Consider the following 22,950-nt stretch of genomic DNA (forward strand, 5'->3'; position numbering starts at 1 on the left):
TAATATGTGGTTACCACAAGGAGAAGAATTGCATTTTAACAAGTAAGTTTTCCAAAAAAATGAAATGCTCACAAGTTCCCCACCAATCATCCTTTGTTGTTAATGACACTAAATATGTTCCATGTTCCAAAGAGTGTTCAGTCATTACAAGGTCATCTCAAAAGCAAATTGCTAACAGCCTTTTGGATAACAATGAATTCATGAGGGAGAAAAGATTGTCATGACTACATCCAAAATTAGATCTCAAGTTCTGTTGCAAACGTGATCGAAATACTGTTATGTTTTTCAGCTTTCCCTTGTGGGATATATTTTGTGAAATGAATCCCTTTTCGATCGTCGGTCAAAACTGAGCATTATTATCTTTATAAACACATTTTTATTGAGCCTCTGTTTTGGGTTTAATTCCTCTCACAGGAAGAATAAAGCTTCCATCCATCCACACTGAGCTCCATTTATATAACTGCAACATTCATTTATAAAATTGTCACAATGGCTGGTGGTGTGCACTGCCGTAAGGAAGGACAGTAATCATCTCATTCATACGTTAATAGTTGCTCAACGGTACTTAAAGACACACTAGTGATTCAGTGGCTAATTAACCAGTAGTTTTGTTGGTTTCAGTGTGAACTCGCCATTGAACACAAGACTGTAACCCCGGGTTTACACCGGATGCGGTTGCGGTGCGGTTGCGGTGCGGTTGCAGTGCGGTCCGGCGACGCAAGCAATTAGATTCCATTCATTCGAATGGTGCAGTTTACACCGCTTGCGGGTGCGTTGCGTGTCGACTGCGGAAGGCCTGCGGCGTGCCGCAAGCCTTCCGCAAGGATAGACCTATTTTCTATTTTTGCCGGACGCCGCAGCGGTAGGCCTCCGGCAAATGGCAAGCTAGCACAAAACACATCGAGCGGGACAGGAAGACCGAGGCAGTTTCAAAATAAATTTCCGGTTACCTTTCAGAATAAAACACTCGCCAGCTCCTATTTCGCAAGTTTTTCAGCAAAACGTGACGTGGGCGTCGCCGGGCCATGTGCTCATTGACGGTTTAGACACCAGCGAACATGGACGAGGAGAGGTTTAATATTGGAGGTGGAAAACCCCAAATAATATATGACACGGCACATCCTTTTTATAAGGACTGTAATGTATTGTGAGTTTGATGTTCGCGATTGCTTGTTGTGCCCGTCTCGCTTGCCGTACTGAGCGGCAGCCGGACGCGGAAGACAGAAATAAAGAGTGGACCCGCACTGACCCGACTCTCGTTATTAATATACTTTACAAGGACAACCAAAAAAAGGATGCTGCATGGAATCTCATAGCAGAAGAAGAAGAAAAGTTTAAATCAAAAGAAGTCCACCTCTCTTTCTGCTTCTCTGTTGAGCACAGACTTTCTGTATGTTTGTCATTGTGAAATGCCACATGATCGCGCGCGCGCGGTCCCGCGAGACACGTTGGGAAGTGGGCGGCGACGGAGCTGCCGGACCGCAGCTGTGCGGAGCCGGTGTGGATTGACAAAAAAATTGACCCGTCCGGAGCACGCAGTCAAGACGCACCGCACCGCAACCGCATCCGGTGAAAACCCGGGGTTAGGCACGTTGATGTGAGAGCGTGCGCGCACGTACCTCAGCTACTCTCTCCAGGAGCGGCTCAAGCCAGTGGTCATTACACTCACAGTGGGAGTCCAGGAAGGTGAGGACCGGCGCCGTGGCAGCATCTGCACCGCGAACCCTCGAGCGCATCAGTCCTGAAAGAAACTTTGGTTACAAAGAACCACACGCGCAATATTTCCCCAGAACAAAACATCTCCATCCTGAGCCATAGGCTACCGCCCGATATCAAAGGAAGAACGGCACCCAGAGGTTTGACTTGAGATTAAAAAAATGGAGACATTCATCTCTTCCTCTAATTACCTTCTCTGCGGTCGTTTCTCAGCACGCGGACTTTCTCAATCTTGCCCAGCAGCGCTCCATCCTCCGCTGTGACAAATGCACAAAAAAGTTCTTTCACACACTGAGATCAGACCGCGTGTGTTGCTGTGTCGGCATGGGCATTTGGCAAAATATCCTCGGTTATGGGGAAAATAAATATAAATACATGTATGAAACGTTACATCTTCTAAATATTAATTCTAATGGGATGGAGCTGACATGTTGCTCTAGCTGCATTTAGAGCACTTGCTGGAATGCTACACCAGAAATGACGTCTCCACATTAGTTCATCAAAGCTCATCATTGAAGAGGACATATGGTATGATATGGTAAATGGTAAAATAAATAAATAAATAAAAATGTGTGTGAGCAAACCATTTTAATTTACACAATACCCCCCCCCCCCCCCCCCCCCCCACACCAAGTTTCTCCCTCCAGTGGGTCTTCACATGAAATGTGAAGTAGATTTTTCCTGCACATTTGTCAATAACGTTGCTAAAGCTAGGACTCTCATTTCAAAACACAATTTATGCCTTTGTCCATGTCCCTTGTTCGGTGGAATTAAATTCTTTTGAAACTTTTTTTTTCGAGGTTGTGTTTCGCCAGATTAAGCCATTCGGTTGCCAGTCCAACCATGTGTCAAAGGGAAAAAGTAGCGTGTTAGCGCAGATTAGTGTTAGCCACCAGCATTAACTTCTGCGAAGCTGCACGCAGTCCCCACGCATGCACGGATCTGTGACAATAATAAATTTGCAGTTTGGCAGCTTGGTGTTGAATTTCTGCCTCCATGATACAATGTATGCTTCCTAATTGCACTCTTTTTTTTTTAGACTTTGAACTCAGCAAGTAGAGCCCCCTAGCTATGCCCCTAGCCATCATTGTAGTGAATTCCAATCCATTGCAGGCACACCCAGAATCAATCAATGAATCATGTTAGGCCCAACCCTTCTGCCAATTATGCTTTTAAACAATACTTACGATTATCACTGTAGTCATCAACCAAGATGATCTCTTTGACCAAGTGAGTTGGACTTTTCTTCAAGACGCTGAAGCGAGAATAAAAAAATAAAATAAAAATAGAACGGGAGAAGGAGTAAATCAAACATCTGGATCCCAATATTTACAAACAGCATTCACGTACCTGACAACGGTGCGTAGCAGAGCGGAGCGGGCTTCATTGTGGAATGTGATGACCACACTCGAAGCTGGCAGGTCCGACTTCCATTGCTTATGCCTGCAACTACACGCATACACACGTGCGCACGATGAGATAACAAACGGGCGCAAGCATTCCCTTGTACTTTTACGTACAAATAATGTTAAGTGAGAATGCTCTGGTGGACACAATGAACAAGGTTCTGCGTGCATTAACACACACGTTATGCTCTATGGCAGCTGGGATTGGCGCTGGATTACACCAGAGACACATTTTAATTACAATCGAGAACATGAGACACTGAGGAAGAGCGAATAGACAGGAGTACCATGAACTCATTAGCACCCACCTCTCAACGCGTCTGACCCGACCACAACAAACATCCAATTACAAAACTGCCATACACACCATATGATTTTTGATGTGCATCTGCAGTAAATGGATTTGAGTGTGCCTGTTCTATCACTGTCATAGCATCATTAGCTTCAAACTAGTCAATACGTCACTTAATCCATCTAAAATTAGCATCCCCTCAATCACCACAGTGGCAGAACATACTACATATTTAGGTGTGAGTCATTAACTCATTTTCTCCCCAAAACAGATGTTCTATTTTAAATGTTTTAAGTGTCCCAAAGACGTATTTATATGTTTGTTTGTTTTTTTAATGCTAGAGCATACAGAAAGGTTTGATGCAGCCTCTGAACTGAAGAGAATGATTAAAGCAATGGCAGTTATTACAAAAACGGCCAGCAGATGGCAGCAGAGTATAGGAGATCAACCCACTGTTTTAAACAGATTTGTGAATAATGATGAAACTTAGCTATATTCTAATGCTAGTTGCAGCAAAACCGAAACATAGAAATTTGAGCTTTTTTTGTTTTGTTTTGTTTTGTTTTGTTTATGTCCTGATGAAAGAAGAGACTCTAATCTTTTGGTAGGTTCCATGTATTCATAGCAACAGAACAATATTCTGTGGGCCTTGCAAAATCAGTCAAAATCCAGTAAAACAGCCAGGGGGGCGAAGGGGGTTGCTTCAGTGAAAATGGCTGCGAGTGAACGAGTTAATTAGAAACCTTTAATTTCTTAGGATTCTGTGTTGAAAATAGCAACGAGTCCCTGGCCTGAAGAGACCCTCACATCCGTCTTTTCGCCCTCTCACCGGCTGCACGCGAGGCAAACTGACAAATCACTGCTAAATCAATATGAGACACATCTGTGCTCTTTTAATAGGCTAATGGCTTTAGCTAGCCACGTTAGGTCAGTCCATCAGTGAGGCATGACCACTGTCACTCTGAAAACGCTCTTAACGGTGCGTTTGTGTGGCCGGACTGGTGCAAAAATAAAACCTTTCTGATGAATTGACAGAGGGGAATGTTTGCGGCAAACATGGAGAACAACACACAGTGTTTGTTTAATGAGCTATAAAAGCATCACCAGGAAAATGTTATCAAATGAAGTACAATGGGGTGGCGAAGCAGAGAAGCAATAAAACAGATGCTAATCCTCCTGCTGTAATGGAACAACTTCAAGGAGAGTGATCAAAGCAAATGGGTTTTGCCTCCAGTGAGACAACAGCAGGGCTGTGAAAAAAAAATGATGTATTTAAAGTTAAAGAGCACAACTAACATCTGTCTGTAGAGCAAATTGAAGCAAAGCCAGGAAACAAAAAGAATGGGTACATTTAGTTTGAGACTAAAATTGCAATTACAAGACCTAGTAGTAGTTTAGGATAAGACCCTCAACCGGATACGTAGTCGAAAATTGATGGTTAAAAGACCTACGCTGTTAAATGGTGATTTTAAGTACGGTAGCATTCAATCTAAATGAGTCCACCTGTGATTGTCCCCTACTACACTGATATCCTTTCATTCGCCGTTACAAGTGGAAGGAGTGGTCCCTGTACATGTTTGGGCTATGCTGCTACTTCCTGGTGTCATTTGACGGGCCATTACAATAGAAGGGTGTTTCCATCAGATCTTATCGGTGTAAAACAAATTAGTCAAACAGACATGCACAAAGACTTGCGCACTGCGAGTTACACATGTAAAAGTGTTCAAAGGTGAAATGCAGGTGACAAATGGCATTACATACTGGTCATGTCTGGTATCTGGCACAGCTCTGTCCATACGGAGCTTATCGCTCTCCACCTGGTTGAACTTGTTTCTGGCGTACGGGTCCTGACCTGGTCGGACCACTGTGGCGCCAACATACAGTTCCTGGTCGAAGTCCTGCCAGCGGACCTTACCTGGACATAGGCAGACACAAAACAATAAGTGCTGTGTTTTTATGCCATTCTACGGGAACCATTGACAAGGTTGGTGTGCAGCTAATTTGTTCAGATATACAGTAGGCATGGGGCATAAAAACTGGCTGATTCATCGCTGAGAATTCTGGCAAATTGTGTGGCATTATTGTGGATTAATTGTCCTGTTGTAATGGAGAATAAATGAAGCGCACAACTCAGCAGCAACCAGAAGAGGCATGGTTGATTCAGTCTCAACTAGTGGGTGGCATGAAGAAAACATTATTCTTCCAAATAAACATAGAAACAGGAGTTCTTCTGCATATTGTAAGGTTAGCTGTAAAGAAAAAAAAGCAGTGCCGGTATGTCTGAGTTTTAAAGTCAGATTAATCCTCAACCCCACTTTGTAGTGAAACACATGTCCAATAAATTTAACATTTCCAAATCATTAAAGTCTCCAAAGATTTTGAACCTACTAGAATGGGGATTAGACATCAGATGGAATATAAAATGCAAGCGGCAGGGTTGACTCAAGAACACTTCACAGCTGGCTGGGAAGAAAGCGGCTGAGCTTCCGTGAATTTTTTCTCTACTTTTAAATAGGGGGGGGGGGGGGGGGGGGGGAGATACTAAAACAGACTGATAATGTGTGAGTTGAGAAATCTGCAAACAATCAAAAGGACGTTGCCCTGGTTACCAAGATCGCTAAACACAGAAAAAGGTTTCATTTCCCAGTTAATCACGGCCACCGAGACACACACTAATAAGACCGCGGATAATTAGCTGCACGCCGCTGCAATGGTAATGACTTATGTGAAGCGTATGGCAGCGTGAGATTATACTATCTGTCAATGGAGGTGAATGCGTGCAATGACAGGCGGAGAAAAAGAGAAGGGAAGGCTGACGAGGATGAAAGGCGACAACCGAAACGTGTGCATGTGTCTAACTTGGCAGTATGTGAACGCGTCTCGCATGTTAACTAGACAGGGCTCACATTGTGCGAGTAGAAAGTGATGCCTTTGAGACACGGCAACATGATGTCCTTGCTGATAGTGGGTCTCCATGCCAGCCATTAATTAATGTTTCAACTTGTTTTGTTTACCAAATAGTCTGTTCTATTTTTAAATCCACCTGGATGAATGTCTTAATTGCCAAGCTCTAGGTACTGTTTCAGTCTGACACAATAAGTAATATTGTACAGAATACTGAAATAATGAGGATCTCGTCTCAAGAGCAGACTAATAGCGCAGTCCTCTGCCAAGCTTTAACTGTTAACGAAAGGGCAGAAGTGTTACCACAATGTGACAGTTTAGCAGCAATTAGCAGATGACAGGAGAATACAGTAAAAAGAAAAAAAAATATCTGAGGACAGAAGGAAGCCTTGTTTTCATTGTGATTCAAACAGTGCAAATGGTTATAGTCGCTATCAACTGGAAGGTTCTGTGTTTAAGGTAGGGCTGTGCAATTAATCGACATTCGATTACAATTTCAATTATTACAATCCCTATTACAAAATTAGAATAATCATAAAAAAGTTAATATCAATTTTTGAGTTGTTAAAATTTATACAGTGCACTTTTTTTTTAAATTTTAAAATAACTTAATTTAATAAATTTTGCTTCATCCAAAAGGAACTTGCATAATTATAGTGTTACAAAGAATTTTAATTGTCTTAATAAATATATATATATATTTTTTTAGTTTCTTATTTTATTTTGTACATAAAAAAAAATCGTCCTACTGCACAGTGCACATTCTGCACTCCAACTTCAAGTTCTTGCCAACATAAATATATAAATATATAAATATATATATATATATATATATATATATATATATATATATATATATATATATATATATATATTTCTAAATTATCATTATAAATTGTCTTTGGTCCTAAAGGAACTTTAAATGTGTAAACATTTTCTTGCTTTGTACATAAAAAAAAATAAATAAATAAAAATTTAAAAAAAAAAGGTCACCCTACTGCAGAGTGCACAAGCTGCACTCCAACTTCAAGTTTTTTGCCAAAATAAATAAATAAATAAAATAATTATAAACACATTATTTTAAATTCTGTTTGCTCACATTATTATAGTGTTTCTATGTTTTTAATTGGTCTTAATATTTTTAAATGCTTAAACATTTTTTTAATTGCGATTTGAATTGATCCCAAAAATAATGGTGATTATTATTTTTTCCATAATCGAGCAGCCCTAGTTCGAGGTTCCATTTAGTTTATCCCACAACTCTGTTTAGGTGCCCTTCAGCAAGATAATGTACTTGCAGTTGCTTGAGTGTCTTCACTGTGTATACCATCTGTCCACTGCCACATGCGTGAATGGCTGAAACTGTAAAAATCAATTTGTGTAGCTCGAAGGTAGAAGGCGCCAAATAAATACATTGACTGTTTCATTCCTTCTCTTTGTTCATTGTTTATGTCACTATCCCGCTTACACACCCGCGTGCAAACACAAGCCAGATCAGGTTTCACCGTTTCAAACTAAATTATGGCAGACTGAACCGTAATGTATTGTACATAATATATCGACAGAGTCTCTCTTTCAGGGCTGACACACTTGATTAGATGTCAACAGCCTCAACCACCGGATATCTTCTTCATGTGATATGAATAAAGAAAAGGAAAAAAAAAAAAAAAAAACTCCCTGAGGCCATCTTTTCGAGTGCGTCCCCTATGGAACGGGCTTGTGGTTTGCATGTTTGGACTTTTTCCACTGCTGAATAATGGACAGTTTGAAGAGTCTTGCACTTTTCTCCCTTGGCCCTTCTTGGTCACTGAGCTCTTTCCACTCTTAGCCTCTTCTGACTGTCTGTTTGTGTTGGCTGCAGTATTTTCTGGAAATCCCACGATGCTGTGGTGTTGTCATACAGATGGTGCATGGCAGACAGGACTCCCCCTGTGTAACCATTCCAAAAAGGCCATTCCATTGGAACTCCAGCAACCCACTCAACTCACTCCATCTCAGCGCACCACTTTGTGCACACGTGTCTTTAGATTCCCTCCCTGTTTAAGACTGAGCTCAACATTTGTAATTTTATTATGCGCGGTTAATTAAAGTGGGACTATATCAGTTCAACAATCTGATGTGGTGAAACAAAAAACAACAACATGAAAAATCTTTTCTTTTTTTTTGTAGAGCTGATTGATTCACGGTGGAGAAATACTGAACAAATGCAATACGCAATGATGAAAATTATTTCTGGTCCTTTGCTTAAGGCAATTGCTAGTGAATTGAGAAATCCATGCGGAATCAATACAAGGCAGACTGAGACTGTTTAAAACGCAGCAGGGGATTCCATCTCCAGCATTTGCTTAAAAGCTGTTCATTTTCCTAATGTTCAATTTAAATTCACTTATTTTAACACAAAAACTATTAAGTGCCACCCTTTTGATTTTTAAAAAGGGTGGTGCACATCACCAAGACCACCTACGAACGCTTATTGCTCTCCAAGCTTTAAATGACTTTTTTTTCCTTTTTAAAAAACACATTCATATTCCACTCTTAGTCTGTCCACTCCCACCTTGTCCTCAAAATAATGGGGAATATACATGCTAGAGTGTTATGCTAAACTGCCATGGTTATGAATAAAGTCACCTTGAAGTTAAAAAGCCCCCCCACTTGTGTAGTGAAATAGGAAATCCACTTCCACTCATGGATCAATCAGATGCATGCACTGAACTTTTCATGGGTCATAACGGACTGTGTGGGAGGGAGAGAGGGAGGGGTGACGGTTCCGAACAAGGCTCCGGACGAGAACTGCATGACAATTCGCTCAGCTATGACTTTTTAATCTGCCCTGATTTTAGATTCTGACGTTGTTGCTGGAAACAGTGGGTGGAGATGCAGAGTTGGTTTTGTGGATTTATTGCAATGGAATTTCAACCATCACGCCGCCGAGCACATTGGATTGCCTTTTCGGTTCCTAGCTGGTTAAATAGGTCAAAGAGGCTGGGAAACAAGTAACACTGAGCAAGAACTTGAAGAGGAAATGATTTGGTTTGTGAGAACACTCTGGAGGTTTCTAAACACAGCTTGAATGCATCTGTCTTGCAGTTTCTTTTGTAAAACCACAACTACAGATAGAGCAGGCACCGCCATAGCCTGCTTTTACTACTAAATTAAATAAGGTACGTGCAAGCCAAGTAAGTTTATGCTTCTGTCGGGAATAATGTGAAGGAACTTTTTAAAAGTGAGTGAATGCCGTCTGTTTTTGTTTTTTTAATTGTTTTAGTCTTTCATAGTGTATGAATTCTTTTAGTATGGGCATAAAGGCAGAAAATTATGTTGGGAATGTACTCATCACCTAACACCCTGAAACTTTTAGGCACATGGGCAAACTCAGGGTTCCCCCTGAGGTGACCAGAGAGGCTTGAAATAAAGCCCACTGACTAAGCTCAGTACACATCAAAGGACGTTGCTCAAGAAAGATTGAATTAATATGTATGATAATCTCTCATTTTCTGTTACGATTGCTAATCTTAAATGTGATCTGTGCCATTAGAATTGCGATCCATACAAATCTACTACTTACAATTCCACCTAAGAAGCACTGGAAATGTTGACTTGTGCGTTACTAGATGCTGGCTGACATCCTAACGCCGCTGTTTAGATGCAATAAAATTACACAGACAGGCCTCATTAAAATATACTGTCACAAGGCTCTACAGTCGATGCACAAAAGAGGGAAAATACAGAATTAACTTCTTTAAATGTACTAAAAAACAGTGGTTGGGGGAAACCTTAAGCTGCGGGACAGCCATTGAGAACATTTATACCTCAACCAGAAAAGAACTTTTGCCCTGCACAGAAAACCAAGCTAATGAGTCGCCATACAGGACAAACAAGGTCCCAATGTCCACCAATTCTCAATCAGTTCATTCCCAGAGCAAAGTGTAATTTTATTTAAAGATTTAACAACAAGCCTTCTTGTGAAGGAGGTTCACACAAGGCCAAAGTTGTGATTTCAACAGTCCTCCCAATTTTAGGCTTATCAACAAAAGTTTTTAACATAAAAGTTACGAGAGGATTTGGATGAAATGACGACCAAGGCAAAAATGATCCAGATCCTACTGGAGAGTGCCTAGTGGAATACATTGTGGTCACATACACATACTGTGTAATCCTAGCTGCAACCATTTCTTTGTACTTTCCCAGCAACAATAAATGGGCATAATTGCGATACAAAGAGTGTGATTCTTACCGGGTGGCAGAACTTCCAGACTGTTAGCCTTGTCATCAGAGTTGTGAGCTCTGTTTCGTCCGGATGAGTCACTTGAGTCCCAGTCATCCTGAAAGGAAAAAAACAAACAAACATATTGAGCACAACTGAAATAAAAATGGTTTTGAACAGTCAATCTAGAAAGGAAGAAGTTCAGCAAACAAGGTTATATTGTTCACATAAGCCATCCAAGCACTTAATCTAATTTAACATTAAAAGCCACTGAATCAATGCAATGTGAGACAAGGCTATTACTAGTCGAGACTTCAGGGAATTGCATGCAACAATTTGTTGGGCAGTTGTCTTAAGAACCTGTTGCTTTTCTGTGTGGGAAGAAAAAGAAAAAAACACTAACAAATTAATAATCATCACATATTGTCTTGCTTTGTGGCAATGTGTCCAAGCCCCCACATTCAATCACAAACATCTGATAAGAGTACACATATTCTTCAAAGAAGGGAAATATTCATGCCAGATATAAAGCCAGAGAGAGAAGTATCTGTAGCTGAAAAGATTTCATTCCCTTTATGGAATCTTTTGCCTTTTTGTCTCCACATTTTGAATCTTCAATTGTCTCCGCAATGAAGATCGAGAGCCATTTACAACAGGACTAATCCATCAGAAACAGTGTGTCTAAGCTCATTAATTCCTTTTATTAAGCCATCATTTTCAGACCGTTCAACAGTGATCGCGTTATTCCATTTTCTAGACATTTTGCACAATCAGGAGCTTCCATTTTTGTGGGAAGAGTTTTGTTGAACGCCATAAGATACAACTGTATTTGATTTGTTTATACGCAAAACATTTTATCCTTGGCAACAATGGTCATTTCATATGACACATACAAAATAGGTTTACACAGACATGATTTAGTGTCTTGACCTGCGAGTTTTTTTTTTGGGCCCAATCTCACGATCTGCTCATTTGCTGCCTTGACCCAGAAGCAAAAAAATTAAGATACAAGCATTGTACGGTGGCAGTAAATCCAACTCTCATCACAGCAAGCAGCAGTTGGGCATATAGTGAAAAATTAACATAAAAACATATGTAACATAAAAATTACAAGACCACTGTTGTGTTTGCTTTGCTGGATGAAAATGAATGCTGTACAACCATTCTGCCATTTGATCCGTCCCCCTTGCCGCCCAGTGTCACATCTGGCGTACACGCAGATTTACATGAGCTGACATCCTCCATTGTGGCTCTGTAACACCACTGTAAATTATTTCACAGCCGCTTACGATGACAGACATCAGCAACTGAAGTTCGCCAAGTGGCTTTGCCTCCCGTCTAAACTTGAGTCAATCGCTTAAGTTCTTTCTGAGCATCATCTAGCCTGACCAAAAAACTGTCAACTGATTCTTAACATGTTCTTCAATTCACTGCCTGCTTACACTGGGAACACCCCCTCCCAAGTGAACATACCGCCCCATCAGCATCTGGCCTCATTGGCAGCGTCCAATGCAAGCCATGCTAGTGTGGCTTCCAGTAGCATTTTAATAGCTAACGCATGGGGGTCGTACAACACAGCCAAGTGGGAAACGTCAGTGGAACAAACGTGATGTCACACAAATGTAGACCACAATCTCATTACTCCACGTTTTCCGCGCACTGTCAAGCAAGTATTGTGTTCACGCAACATTGTTATAGCACAACTGTTCAAGACAAGCAGAAACCATCTTTTCCTTCTTAGATGTGAACAAACAAATCCCACTGCTGTTTTTTCTCGCGAAAATCACAATATCACAATAGAAGGATCACAATAGAAGTCCATCTTTGGACAAATGAAAAATGGCAACGAGTTGTTGGAGATATGCTAGGCTGCTTCCTAACATCTCTTGATGTGCCCCTGAGCCAGGCACCGACACCACCAAACCTAGGTCATGGCGCACGCACATTACAGTTTGCTTGCCTCTTTAACTCTTGACACATTTCCTTGCATGCCTGCATGTGTGTTCTGGTTCACTGAGTATAATAAATACACATTAATTAAAGATATATATGCATGTATGACGACCCAACTGTGGCTCAGCAACAACATTAGGTAGGTATATGAACTAAGGATTGTAGCTAGTGACTTTTGATCCTGTAATGTGAAAACTGACAAGAAAAAGCCCTTAGTATAATCAAATTGTTCGCTCACAACTACCTAGGGATGACTTAAAGAGTTCCTCGGTGTATTTTATGTGTAAGGTTGGTAGAGTACAACCCTTCCCAGAAGACCCACATTGTATGAATTGAATGCGTTGAGCAAAAGTTCCTATTTTAATATTACTACCATAAATCTTTGCAATTCAGAGTGGAGGGCTTTAAAATGAAGATGGGAAACAGTTGAACACTTTAGTGGGCACATGGGCATGATTTGATGTCCAAAAAGTCACTAGGATATAGAATATAACTTTAAAGAGCAAATGCTGGAGAAATGTTTTTGATTTTCATTTGATGGATTTTACAACCTGATTTTTTTTTAATGGTGTCTGTAATTCTCTTTCCTTTGAACGTGGGCTGTGTGCGCAAAAGTTTTCATATTATTCAGAAGAACTAATGTGTGAATGATGCTGAACTGCCTTTCCATCCTTTTTTTCTGTTCTATTTTGGCTGTAAAAAGGCTTTCACTTGTTTTTTTCTCTCATTGATCTCAACATTGCTTTTGGCCAGTATCAAAACTCAGTGCTGAATGTGTCCTTTTTTTTTTTTTTAAGAAATGATGAGAATTTTGGATCTAGCTGCGACACAAGCGGACGTTAAATGAAACATGACGGATTCAGAACGAGAATGTCCCGATGTGACGAGAACCTGCAGCATGTCAAAGCAAGCACAACAACCAACATAGTGCACACACTGACACAAAACAATTTAAATATTTAATTTACAGCCAGAAGTAACCAGAATGGCCCGAATCTAATTTTAAGTAAGGCTGCCATGTTTCTTTTATACATTTTGCATCTGCTATGAATGAATGCAATGGTGACTCATGCTGAAACTTCCTATGAACTCGAGAAGAGTACACGCAAGCGGTGACAAAAATATTTTGCATTCTTTATATATGAATTAGTAAGGTCAAAGACTTAAACATGCCTTTATGCTTAAATATCACTTTGCAACACACATTTTCAGACCACAAGTATAAGATCACATTTTTTGCTCGTTTTAACATATGATGGGACCTCAGTGTTTATGTTTTTCGTCCTGTTCGGTTTTGCAGAAATTTTTTTATAAAGATTTTGTCGCCAGTTTTTGTACGTTCACTCTTTTTTGTGTAAAAAAAACAACAACAACAACAAAAAAAAAAACAAGCTTGATTGAGGCATTTATTTCTCATAATTGAAACCCTTTACTCTGAATCATTTCCTAAATTGTATACATTATAAATTGTATAAATTGTCTACTCCACAACACTCGGCAACATCGGCATAACACATCCTGTCAAAAGTCAGACCTTCAAAAGAAAAGCAGACAGTTTCACCACCATTTCTTTAGCCAAATGCTGATTTATCTTCTAGCAGTTGCACTCAATAAATAAAACTCAAAATAGCTTCAGTGCAACTGCTAAATAAGACACCATGGGGCTAAACAATGTGTGGCTAAAGTGTTATACGGCTGTGTTTTTATTTTGAAGGCCAGACAGTTGACAAGAAAATACACTGAAGTTGAGCGCACTGAGGAAGAAACCTTGAACCATGACATATTGAGTAGAGGCAGACAAATAAAAGACAGATGTTTTAACAACAGTTGTTCAAATATGAGTAGCAAGTCTAGTTCAAATAGTAATATAGTACTTGCTACGTGTGATTGCACAGTTCAATGAGGCGTAATTAACACACCTACTCTATTTCATGCCAAGTGAAGGATGTTTGCTGGGTGTTCTCACACCTGCTGCTTGGCTAATAGGATCAAGTTAAAATCCCCCAACACATCACGACATGCGTGCATGCGCGAGTGTGTATGAGAAGAGCGCTTTAGCCACTTGTCAGCTCATATTTGTATGTGTGCACGTGAGGCCCTAGAAGCATTTGTGCGTTCTATAGGGTTACACGCACACTATGTGGAGATGAGCGAGCGTGTGTGTGCGTGTGTACATGCGTGCGTGTTCATCCGCTAATGGTCAGTGTATAATCCACGATAATCTGATCACATTTGATGACAGATTAACTCTGAGAGAAGCAAAGCGCTATCGTGCGCACACACACCTTTGGATGGAGTCTGTTTACATTCATGAATTTTCCAGTCGTATTCTTTTCGTCTATTATAACCTCCAACCCGAGTTGTACTCCACAGTGTACACATGTGGACAAGAGCAAGGACAAGGGTCATATTTATCTGATACACTTCCCGTAATAAAAAAAAAAAAAAAGAAAAAAAAAGAAAGAAAAAAACTTTTCTAGATAGCAACAATTATTCTCTAGGCGTCTAAACTTGGGCCTGGTTGCTTCACAAATGACCATTTGTTTTCTAACATTATTTCAAAGATGCAGAGCAAAAAAAACAAAAAAACAAACAAACGAAAAAAAAACGATTGATCTTTTTTTACTGCTACTTCTGTGTTATTGCAGGAAAAAAAAGCATGGCTAACATGATCTCTGTCGGAATTAATAAGGTCCAGAAACTCAGTGTTTTTGTACAATCCCACCCTTTGAGGGTAATAAATACATGACATGCTGCTTCACTGTGACCTCATTCACAATTTCACTGTGTTGTTATCCCTGACCAAAACAGCCTGCAGTTATTTGTTCCCTCAGTCTCTGATGACGAGTTGCGTATTGGAGAAGTACAGGATCTTCTGGACGTTAAGTGAATTTGCGTAAGTTGCAAGGGATATATTAGGGACCGAGCCAAAAGTGAAAAGCAAAGAACTTCAATAATTGACACTGCCCCTAAGTGGTTCGTAATTGCGTAAAGCACTACGAATGGAAATAAAGAATCAATGTCATGCATCTCTAGCATGTACATGGTCATTAACTCATGTTACATAAACGAAAGTATTAAATTCTTAAATTATTCACAACAAACAAACAAACCAATTTCACAGGATGATGCTCTTTAATAGGAATGTAACAATGTCCAACTATCACGATACGATACTATCACGATATGAAGGTCACGATACAATAATTATCACGATATTGTGGGGGTGTTGGCGATATTTAAAAAAAGATCACAATATTGTAAAAAAAGAGAGCTCATACTTAAAAAATAAAATACAATACTGTGTTTTTGTGCATAACAGCTATGCATATAAACCACCTACAATCTCATAACATTATTGAGGCACTTACTTGCTAATGCAAGCACACATTGATGGCTTCACAAGCAAATTAGGTTCCCCTTCATCTGACAATTAGCATAGATTTTAAACATAGAAGGCCAAAACATCCCTAATGAAAATTAAATTGCACTAATAAACTAGCCACTAGAGGGTGCTAGAACTGCACAAATGGAAATCAACTTGACTTTTTTTTTAACAGATGTGTTCCTTTTAAATATTGTGAACATGACGACGATATTGTGGCAGTTTCAATATCACGATATCACGATATTTTCCTTATCGTGACATCCCTACTCTTTAACTCATTCACTGCCTTTGACAAGTATACTTGTCAATTGTATTTTTTAGAGCGGTGCTAAATGGGGGCAAATCTGAGCATGCTCCACTGTAAATATCAAACTTGGAAACAACTTTACTGATGCCCAACCACCGGTAGATGACATCATTGCCCCATTTTATAGGAAATAAACACAGTTTCAGAGTCCATGGGAGAAATGGCTGTATTTTGGCAAACCTACATTTTTCTGCTGTCAATTATAAAAGAACGGGACGGGACAAAAAGTAGGGAGTCTATTCTGTTATTTGGTAGATTCGGTTTATATATAATTATTGAATGTAATATCACGTGAGTATTGGAAATGTAAACATTTTCTATAATGACTGGCAGTGAATGATTAATAGCATTACCTAGCAAACAAGCCTTAAATCACAATATTGGTGTGCACACACACACACACACACACACACACATTAAAAAAAAAAAAGCAAAAAAAACCCCAAAAACAACCATGTCTGCATTGACAGGTCATTGGCATTGTTTATTGTGAAAAAAAAATTGAAAAAGCCCTGCAATGTTGATTTGAATATCATTCAAACTGGAGAGTGCGCTTCTGTAGACCTCAGACAATAATCCCACAAAGTGAGAATGCTATTATGCACACCATCATTGGACTTTCAAATGTGTGTGACACACGTGTGCGCGCCTTTCTTCGTAGGAATTCACATGATTTGTTTCGCCTCAAGTAAGACCATGAAGAAGGGGAAGGGGAAATCCACAGCCTCGACTTGCTCACACATCACGAAGCAAACTGCAACAAGTCACACCAACTTGTGTGTGCACGTGCGTGTGCATGTGTGTCGGCAGGAGAGACTCGGGGTGTAAAACAGCTCAATGGTACAACTGTGTGTGCTGGCCTCTTTCCCGAAAACCCATCTGCATCCCACAAACACACACACACACACACACACACAAACGCGCACAGTAAGCTGTATACACACGCACACACCCCGACGTGCGCGCACATCGCACACACAGACACATTCCTATACAGGCACACATATAATTGTCAGTCTAAAACAAGAGTGTGCAGCAAACAAAAAAATGCAGCAACTGACCTTTAGCTTCAAGCTTTCAAGTCAAGAAAAAAAGCCAGACAAAATGCCAACCAAATCAATTTTGCTCTCTATTTGAAGCACCGTAGCCATTAAACATATGAATAATCAACAAATAATTCAGCACATATTAAACTCAAAGCAAGTTAAATACAAGACTTTATTTTTATTTTTTTAATTGAAGAGCAACTTCACAATGCCCCTTGTTGTCCAAAATTGCAACAATACATAAATGTGTATCTGCTCTGAAGTGTTCAAACTAAAACCACGTCACTTGGTTCTTCTATTGTTATTTTTCGATCGTTACCACAAGTCATTCTGTAAATTGTTTTTAAGAATGTTGATTTAGTTTGACATGAGACCATTTACAATAATAAATCCTTCTCAGGTGTGAACATTTTTTTTTAGACTTTTGAAAGATTTAAGACAACTTAAAGCCAATTAAGGCCTGGTTTTTAAATTCATGGATTCAATGAATTTTAAGACTTAATGATCCACGGGAACCCTGTAAATGTCACCACAACAGCACTACAGAAGTCTTACTTTACAAAAATTACACGTATGATGTTAACTTAATATAGTAAAGTAAATAGCATTTGGTACATACTGTATGTGCAATCAATATAATACATGTAATCAACATAATATATGTAATATGTATAATATTTATTGCAACTTATCCAGGTCCACTGTAACGATAAAATATAAGAATGACAACTACAGTCAAATGTTACGCTACTTGCTGTAAATAATAACTTGTATGATTGGCATGGTCTCATTTGGGCAACAAGCAGCAAAATCATGTATCTGTGTTTCTTCCAAGTTTACTTCTTACCACTAAAAATCCTCTTATTCTTAGATTAGATTTCAATTTCTTTCATTCATCAATGCTGCTCTGTTAGTTTTTTGTTTGTTTGTTGCTGTTTATATTTACAATTGAACTATTTGTAAGTTTATATACCCTAGGCATGCTTTATTAGTCACGAGGCCCAACTTGCGGTGTTTTTATTTTAGTAGCTAATCGCACTATGATGAGTTCTTACGTGTGTAAAAAAAATAAAAAATAAAAAATAAAAAAAATAAAAAAAATAAAAAAATAATTAGATCTCAGTTTGAATGAATGTTTGCGTTCCCAATGAACATGAACCAGTAAAATGAGCGACACGTCTCCATGCTACCAGCACCCAAACCCATCAGCTCATCTGCCTCCCAGCATGTGCGCAGTGTTTAACAGAACTCAGATGGAGGACAATTGGTGCGTAATCGATTGTTGTAGTGCTGCAGGGAAATCATTCACACACGCTGCTCGTTTGATGTTTAGCGTGTTGGATAAACACGTACTCTTGTGTGGAGAGGACATAAAAGAGCATTAAATATTGTGAGATTTGAAGAAAAGCAAAATAAAGCTGGAGAACATCAAGCAGTGAAGAGTTCATGGAAAGTCAAAATGCTTCCTTGTTCATTTAGAGAACTTGACTTACATGATGCTTAGTGCTATGCAATGTTGACAGTGAATTATCTAGCTTGGGTATATTTGAGAATGTATTAGTAAAATAATAATAGTTGGCCCAGTTGTGATCCAATCTTAAGAGCAAGCCAGAGCAAGGAAAGACTGGAACTGACCAATGGGGAACGCCAGGAGGAGCAAAGAGCCTACTGGCGAGGTATAGGACACGTCGAGTGCTGAATCATCCCAATATGTGCGAGCCGAGGGAACGCGTAGGCCTGGATGCTGCCGGGCTGGTGGGGGCGGGGTTTTAAAATACCTAACTTGACTGTACACACTCTTTCATCAACCACAAGCTTCCTCTCTTTTCTTCACCCCAACATCCCCCCTTCTTCCTCTCTGCTTTCTTTGATGCTCCCCTCCCTCCTCATCCTCCTCCCAGAGAACACTCAATGGCTGTTCCCTCCTCGACCACAATGCCGCTCTGTGATTACGCCCACCACAAGAACTAAGTATCTGCTGGGAGTAAGACAATCTGCATGATGAGAGGAGAGCTCATTATACAAAATTAGGGCGAGTGATGCTAATATAAATGAGAAAATACTGCAGGCATTTTACATGGAAAAGGGCAAAAGTAAATTATCGCCAGGCGCCCAGAACAAGGATGAGGTCATGAATGTTACAGTGCTGATTGGCACTAAAATCACATATCAGCATATCTCAATGGTGCATTTGGAGATCCTGTACTGTAAGTCCATAAATATTTTCTTTTGCCATACAAGGAGAAGAGTTTTCAGTCAGCCGACAGTAATGAGATGTTTATGTCAGTATTAATGGTGCGCTGAGATATCCAGTCGATGTTAGGATCTTTTGCATGCGTACGTTGCGTGTGCTGCATAAACATCTGCAAAAGTGTTTGCCAGCCCAAACACAAAAGATGTCCATATAACCTTTATAAATCTTCACATCCCTCATTATTTACATGTCAGGTCTAATTCAATTAAACACACAAGCACGGGCCTGATTGCGTTAAAATATGTCAGCAAACGTCTGACGGGACTAAGGAGATAAAGCAGACTCCATCTGCCCTTCGCCTGGTTAGAAAAGAGCCAATGCAACATTTCACGAAATGACTACAACATAGCATACTGTAAGCCTGCTGGCAGGTCAACTCTATGATCCTCTGGTTCCACTCCAACATTAAATCATCTATGCTGGACAGCAGATGTGAATTAGATTGATGTATTTGCAGACTTCAAAGTCCCAATTATATTTCCCCTAAAGTCATCTTTCAGTCACACCTTTAATAAGTAAATCCAACCATCAACTTTCTAATGCTTATCCTGTTTAAGGGTCATAGATGATCTGGAACCTATCCCAGCTGACTTTGGGCAAGAGATGGAGCACACCCTGCCGCACCACTTCGAACAACTCACATTAAACCTATTAGTCTTTAACTCAAAAGGTCAAAGTCTTACGGCCACAAGTTCAAAAAAACATACAAGTAGGGGCGGCTGTGGGTGGGAATTTCATTCCCTGAGAACACCAAGGCTTGGTATTTGTTAAATGGACTCAAACAACCAAACTAAACCGAGGAGTCAGTCATTTAGATTGTGATTGACTGACGTGGTCTACTCTGCACCATCCAAACGCACGCCAGGCTCCCAACATGTGCCCAGCTTGTAATTGGTTAAATTCACCAACATGTTCAACAGGCGAGGAGCAGATGTAAGACATCTAATGAGGGCTAATTACACACTAACTCCACTGCAAGATGGCTGAGGGGAGATTTTTCTCGAACAGTGCGCATGCCCTTTGAAACAAATTGCTATTCTCCGTAGGGGAGAGCATTCCTCTTTTTTCGCATTATGACCTATATACTGTAGTTGTGGTCAGAGGTTTGCGTTCTCTCATGGACATGAATGTCACCGTAGCACTGGATTTTCCATGATGCCTTTGAAGTGTTTTTGGTCAGTCCAATGAGTCACACCAGCTCTTTTTTATGCTGGCAAGGGGAACATACCAGCTGTAGTCAATTGTCAACAAGAAGTAACGGGAAGCAAAGACTGTTTGTTAAGCATGACTCAAAAGATCTAAGCAGCTTTGGGTACATTTTTCCTTGAAACAATACAGACGTGTGGCAAATATGCCGTACACCCATTCTGAGTCCAGAACTTCCAAGTCTTACTGCAATTGAAACCCCAAATCATTAATGTCCAAGGTGAGTATGGACTATATATATAAAAATATGTATCATGGACAATTATTATACAGTATTATGAGTCCTGATCCCTTATCACATCAGTGGCCTGCAAGGAATACTGGTTTGACACCTTTCTGTGATAATGCCATTACTAGAAATTTGAGCTAGATTTGAGAGTTAACACTTAATCTTAATTATTTTACAGCGGTTTTCAAAGCAGTTCCCCATTTCGATGAAATAGTCACATACCAGTATTGAGCTTCATCGTTAATGTCGAACCTTGAAGAGAACTCCTTTTTACACAAAAATACTCGTGGATACCAGATAATCCGGGGAGTGTACAAAGAAATCAAAATAAATCAATTTTAACAGTAGTTGGGTGTAGTTTTCCACTTCAAACTCCTGGAAACTGCAAAAACCCTTTTAATTGTCATTTTAATGCATGTTCGAACAAGATGTACCAACAAACAACCCCGGAGGAGAATGAGGGACTCGTGTTTACTTCTGACCATGTGACTGTTTGCCACTGAAAAGAGACCCAGTTTGATTAAAAATAAAGAATGATGGCAGTGAGAAAACATTTTTGTTAATCACTTTGGGAAAGGCCCATTTCAGTTCCAGCATGACTGTTCCCCAGTCGTGACTCTTCTCCAGTCTGTCCTGAAGCTAGGATCACAAAGGCTTAATATAGCTGCAAAGAGGTGGCCAACTCCAAAATGTTCCATGTTTATTTGTAGGCTTTTACATGATCGGGATTTTAGGGCCAACCAACGAATTAACCAAAAAAAAAAAACAAAAAAAAAAAAAAAAAGATAACCAACAAGACCAGAAGACCACCGTTTCACGCAGTGTTTTTTTTAGTCTGGCGGGCCACCAGGCTTTTTCTCTCTCTTCTTTTTGCAAGACTCTACATTAAAGTATTGATAATAAAAATGGCTAATAATAACACACAATAGTCATAATTTCAAAATTTCCTCTCATCGTTTAATGCTTTTACAAAAACATGGTGGGGTGCGGGTGGGCTTCTGTACCACCAGTTCACACACTGGATGCTTAGCAACTTAACATAGCTGGCTAATAGTTTGCTGTGTAAGCAATGAGCATGAGCAATCACCTGGGCAATATAGCAATATAAATATGTTTCTAGATTTCAGTTCATCAATAGAATATTAAACATGTATGGCTTTATGAGATAACAGTAAACAAAATAGCAGAGCATCATTTTTAACTAACACTACTTATTAATCATAGATCTCATGCTATACAAATCATATCCATATTATAAATGAAACTCAAGATTTTCAGTAAAAAAAAAAAGTCCTCGTCTGATTTAATGTGGAGTACGCAACTGTCAGCAGAAGTGTGAGACCTTTGCGAGACATTCTACTAAGCAGAACGAGTCCAGGCATTAGGCCAAAATGAATGCAGATAGATCCTCTGTTGCACCACTTTACCTCAGCTTCAGTAGTACACTTCTCCAAAACATAATTTTATCGTGTGATGGTCATGCATCATAAACCGGCTGGCACAAGCACATTCTTCTCGGCGTCAGGATTCTCATGTTGTTAAACACAGTTGGGTCAGTTATTAACATGAGAGCTGGGAGCTTGCGGTGACCAATTGCCCTCCTCCAAGGATGCTGCTACAATAACGGACAACAGCGGGAAGCAGACATGGTTTGAGAGGTTGGACAGAAAGCTACCGCTGTCAAAAAGAAGATTGTTCAGTGAGCAATTATGGAGATTAAACATTCATTGTGTGAACTACAATACTATACAAATGTCTACTATTTTTTATTTTTTTTTTGGAAGACAAAAAAGATCCAATGACATTATGATTTTGTGGGCGGACAGTTAAAAATAGACACAAATTGTGTTGAGAAATGGTGGAAATGATCGAGATCCTATCATATCACCTCCGTATAAATATGGTTTGACGAAATTGGTTCTGTATTTTTGTGTTATCCTAAAGTGCTTACTCTATCTGGTCTACTATTACTGTTTTTAACCATGATTTTTCCACAGCGGGTCTTTACAACAGAGTATGTTCCTTCTATGGCGACATAGCCTGAA

The 22,950-nt window shown here is 39.7% G+C and overlaps 1 protein-coding gene across 2 annotated transcripts in view; it reads right to left on the minus strand.

The window, feature by feature from the left end:
* galnt2 (UDP-N-acetyl-alpha-D-galactosamine:polypeptide N-acetylgalactosaminyltransferase 2) overlaps window positions 1-22,950 on the minus strand; it is a 48,154-nt gene that overhangs the window by 14,897 nt on the left and 10,307 nt on the right. For both annotated transcript variants that reach the window (XM_077519933.1, XM_077519934.1), the window contains exons 2-7: window positions 10,553-10,640; window positions 5,176-5,329; window positions 3,067-3,165; window positions 2,904-2,971; window positions 1,908-1,973; window positions 1,620-1,741 (exon numbers count right to left, since the gene is read on the minus strand). In XM_077519933.1, the coding sequence (XP_077376059.1) occupies window positions 1,620-1,741; window positions 1,908-1,973; window positions 2,904-2,971; window positions 3,067-3,165; window positions 5,176-5,329; window positions 10,553-10,640 (597 nt within the window). The remainder of the gene's footprint in view (window positions 1-1,619; window positions 1,742-1,907; window positions 1,974-2,903; window positions 2,972-3,066; window positions 3,166-5,175; window positions 5,330-10,552; window positions 10,641-22,950) is intronic.

The sequence above is a fragment of the Festucalex cinctus genome, chromosome 4, assembly GCF_051991245.1.
Source record: "Festucalex cinctus isolate MCC-2025b chromosome 4, RoL_Fcin_1.0, whole genome shotgun sequence".
NCBI lineage: Eukaryota > Metazoa > Chordata > Actinopteri > Syngnathiformes > Syngnathidae > Festucalex > Festucalex cinctus.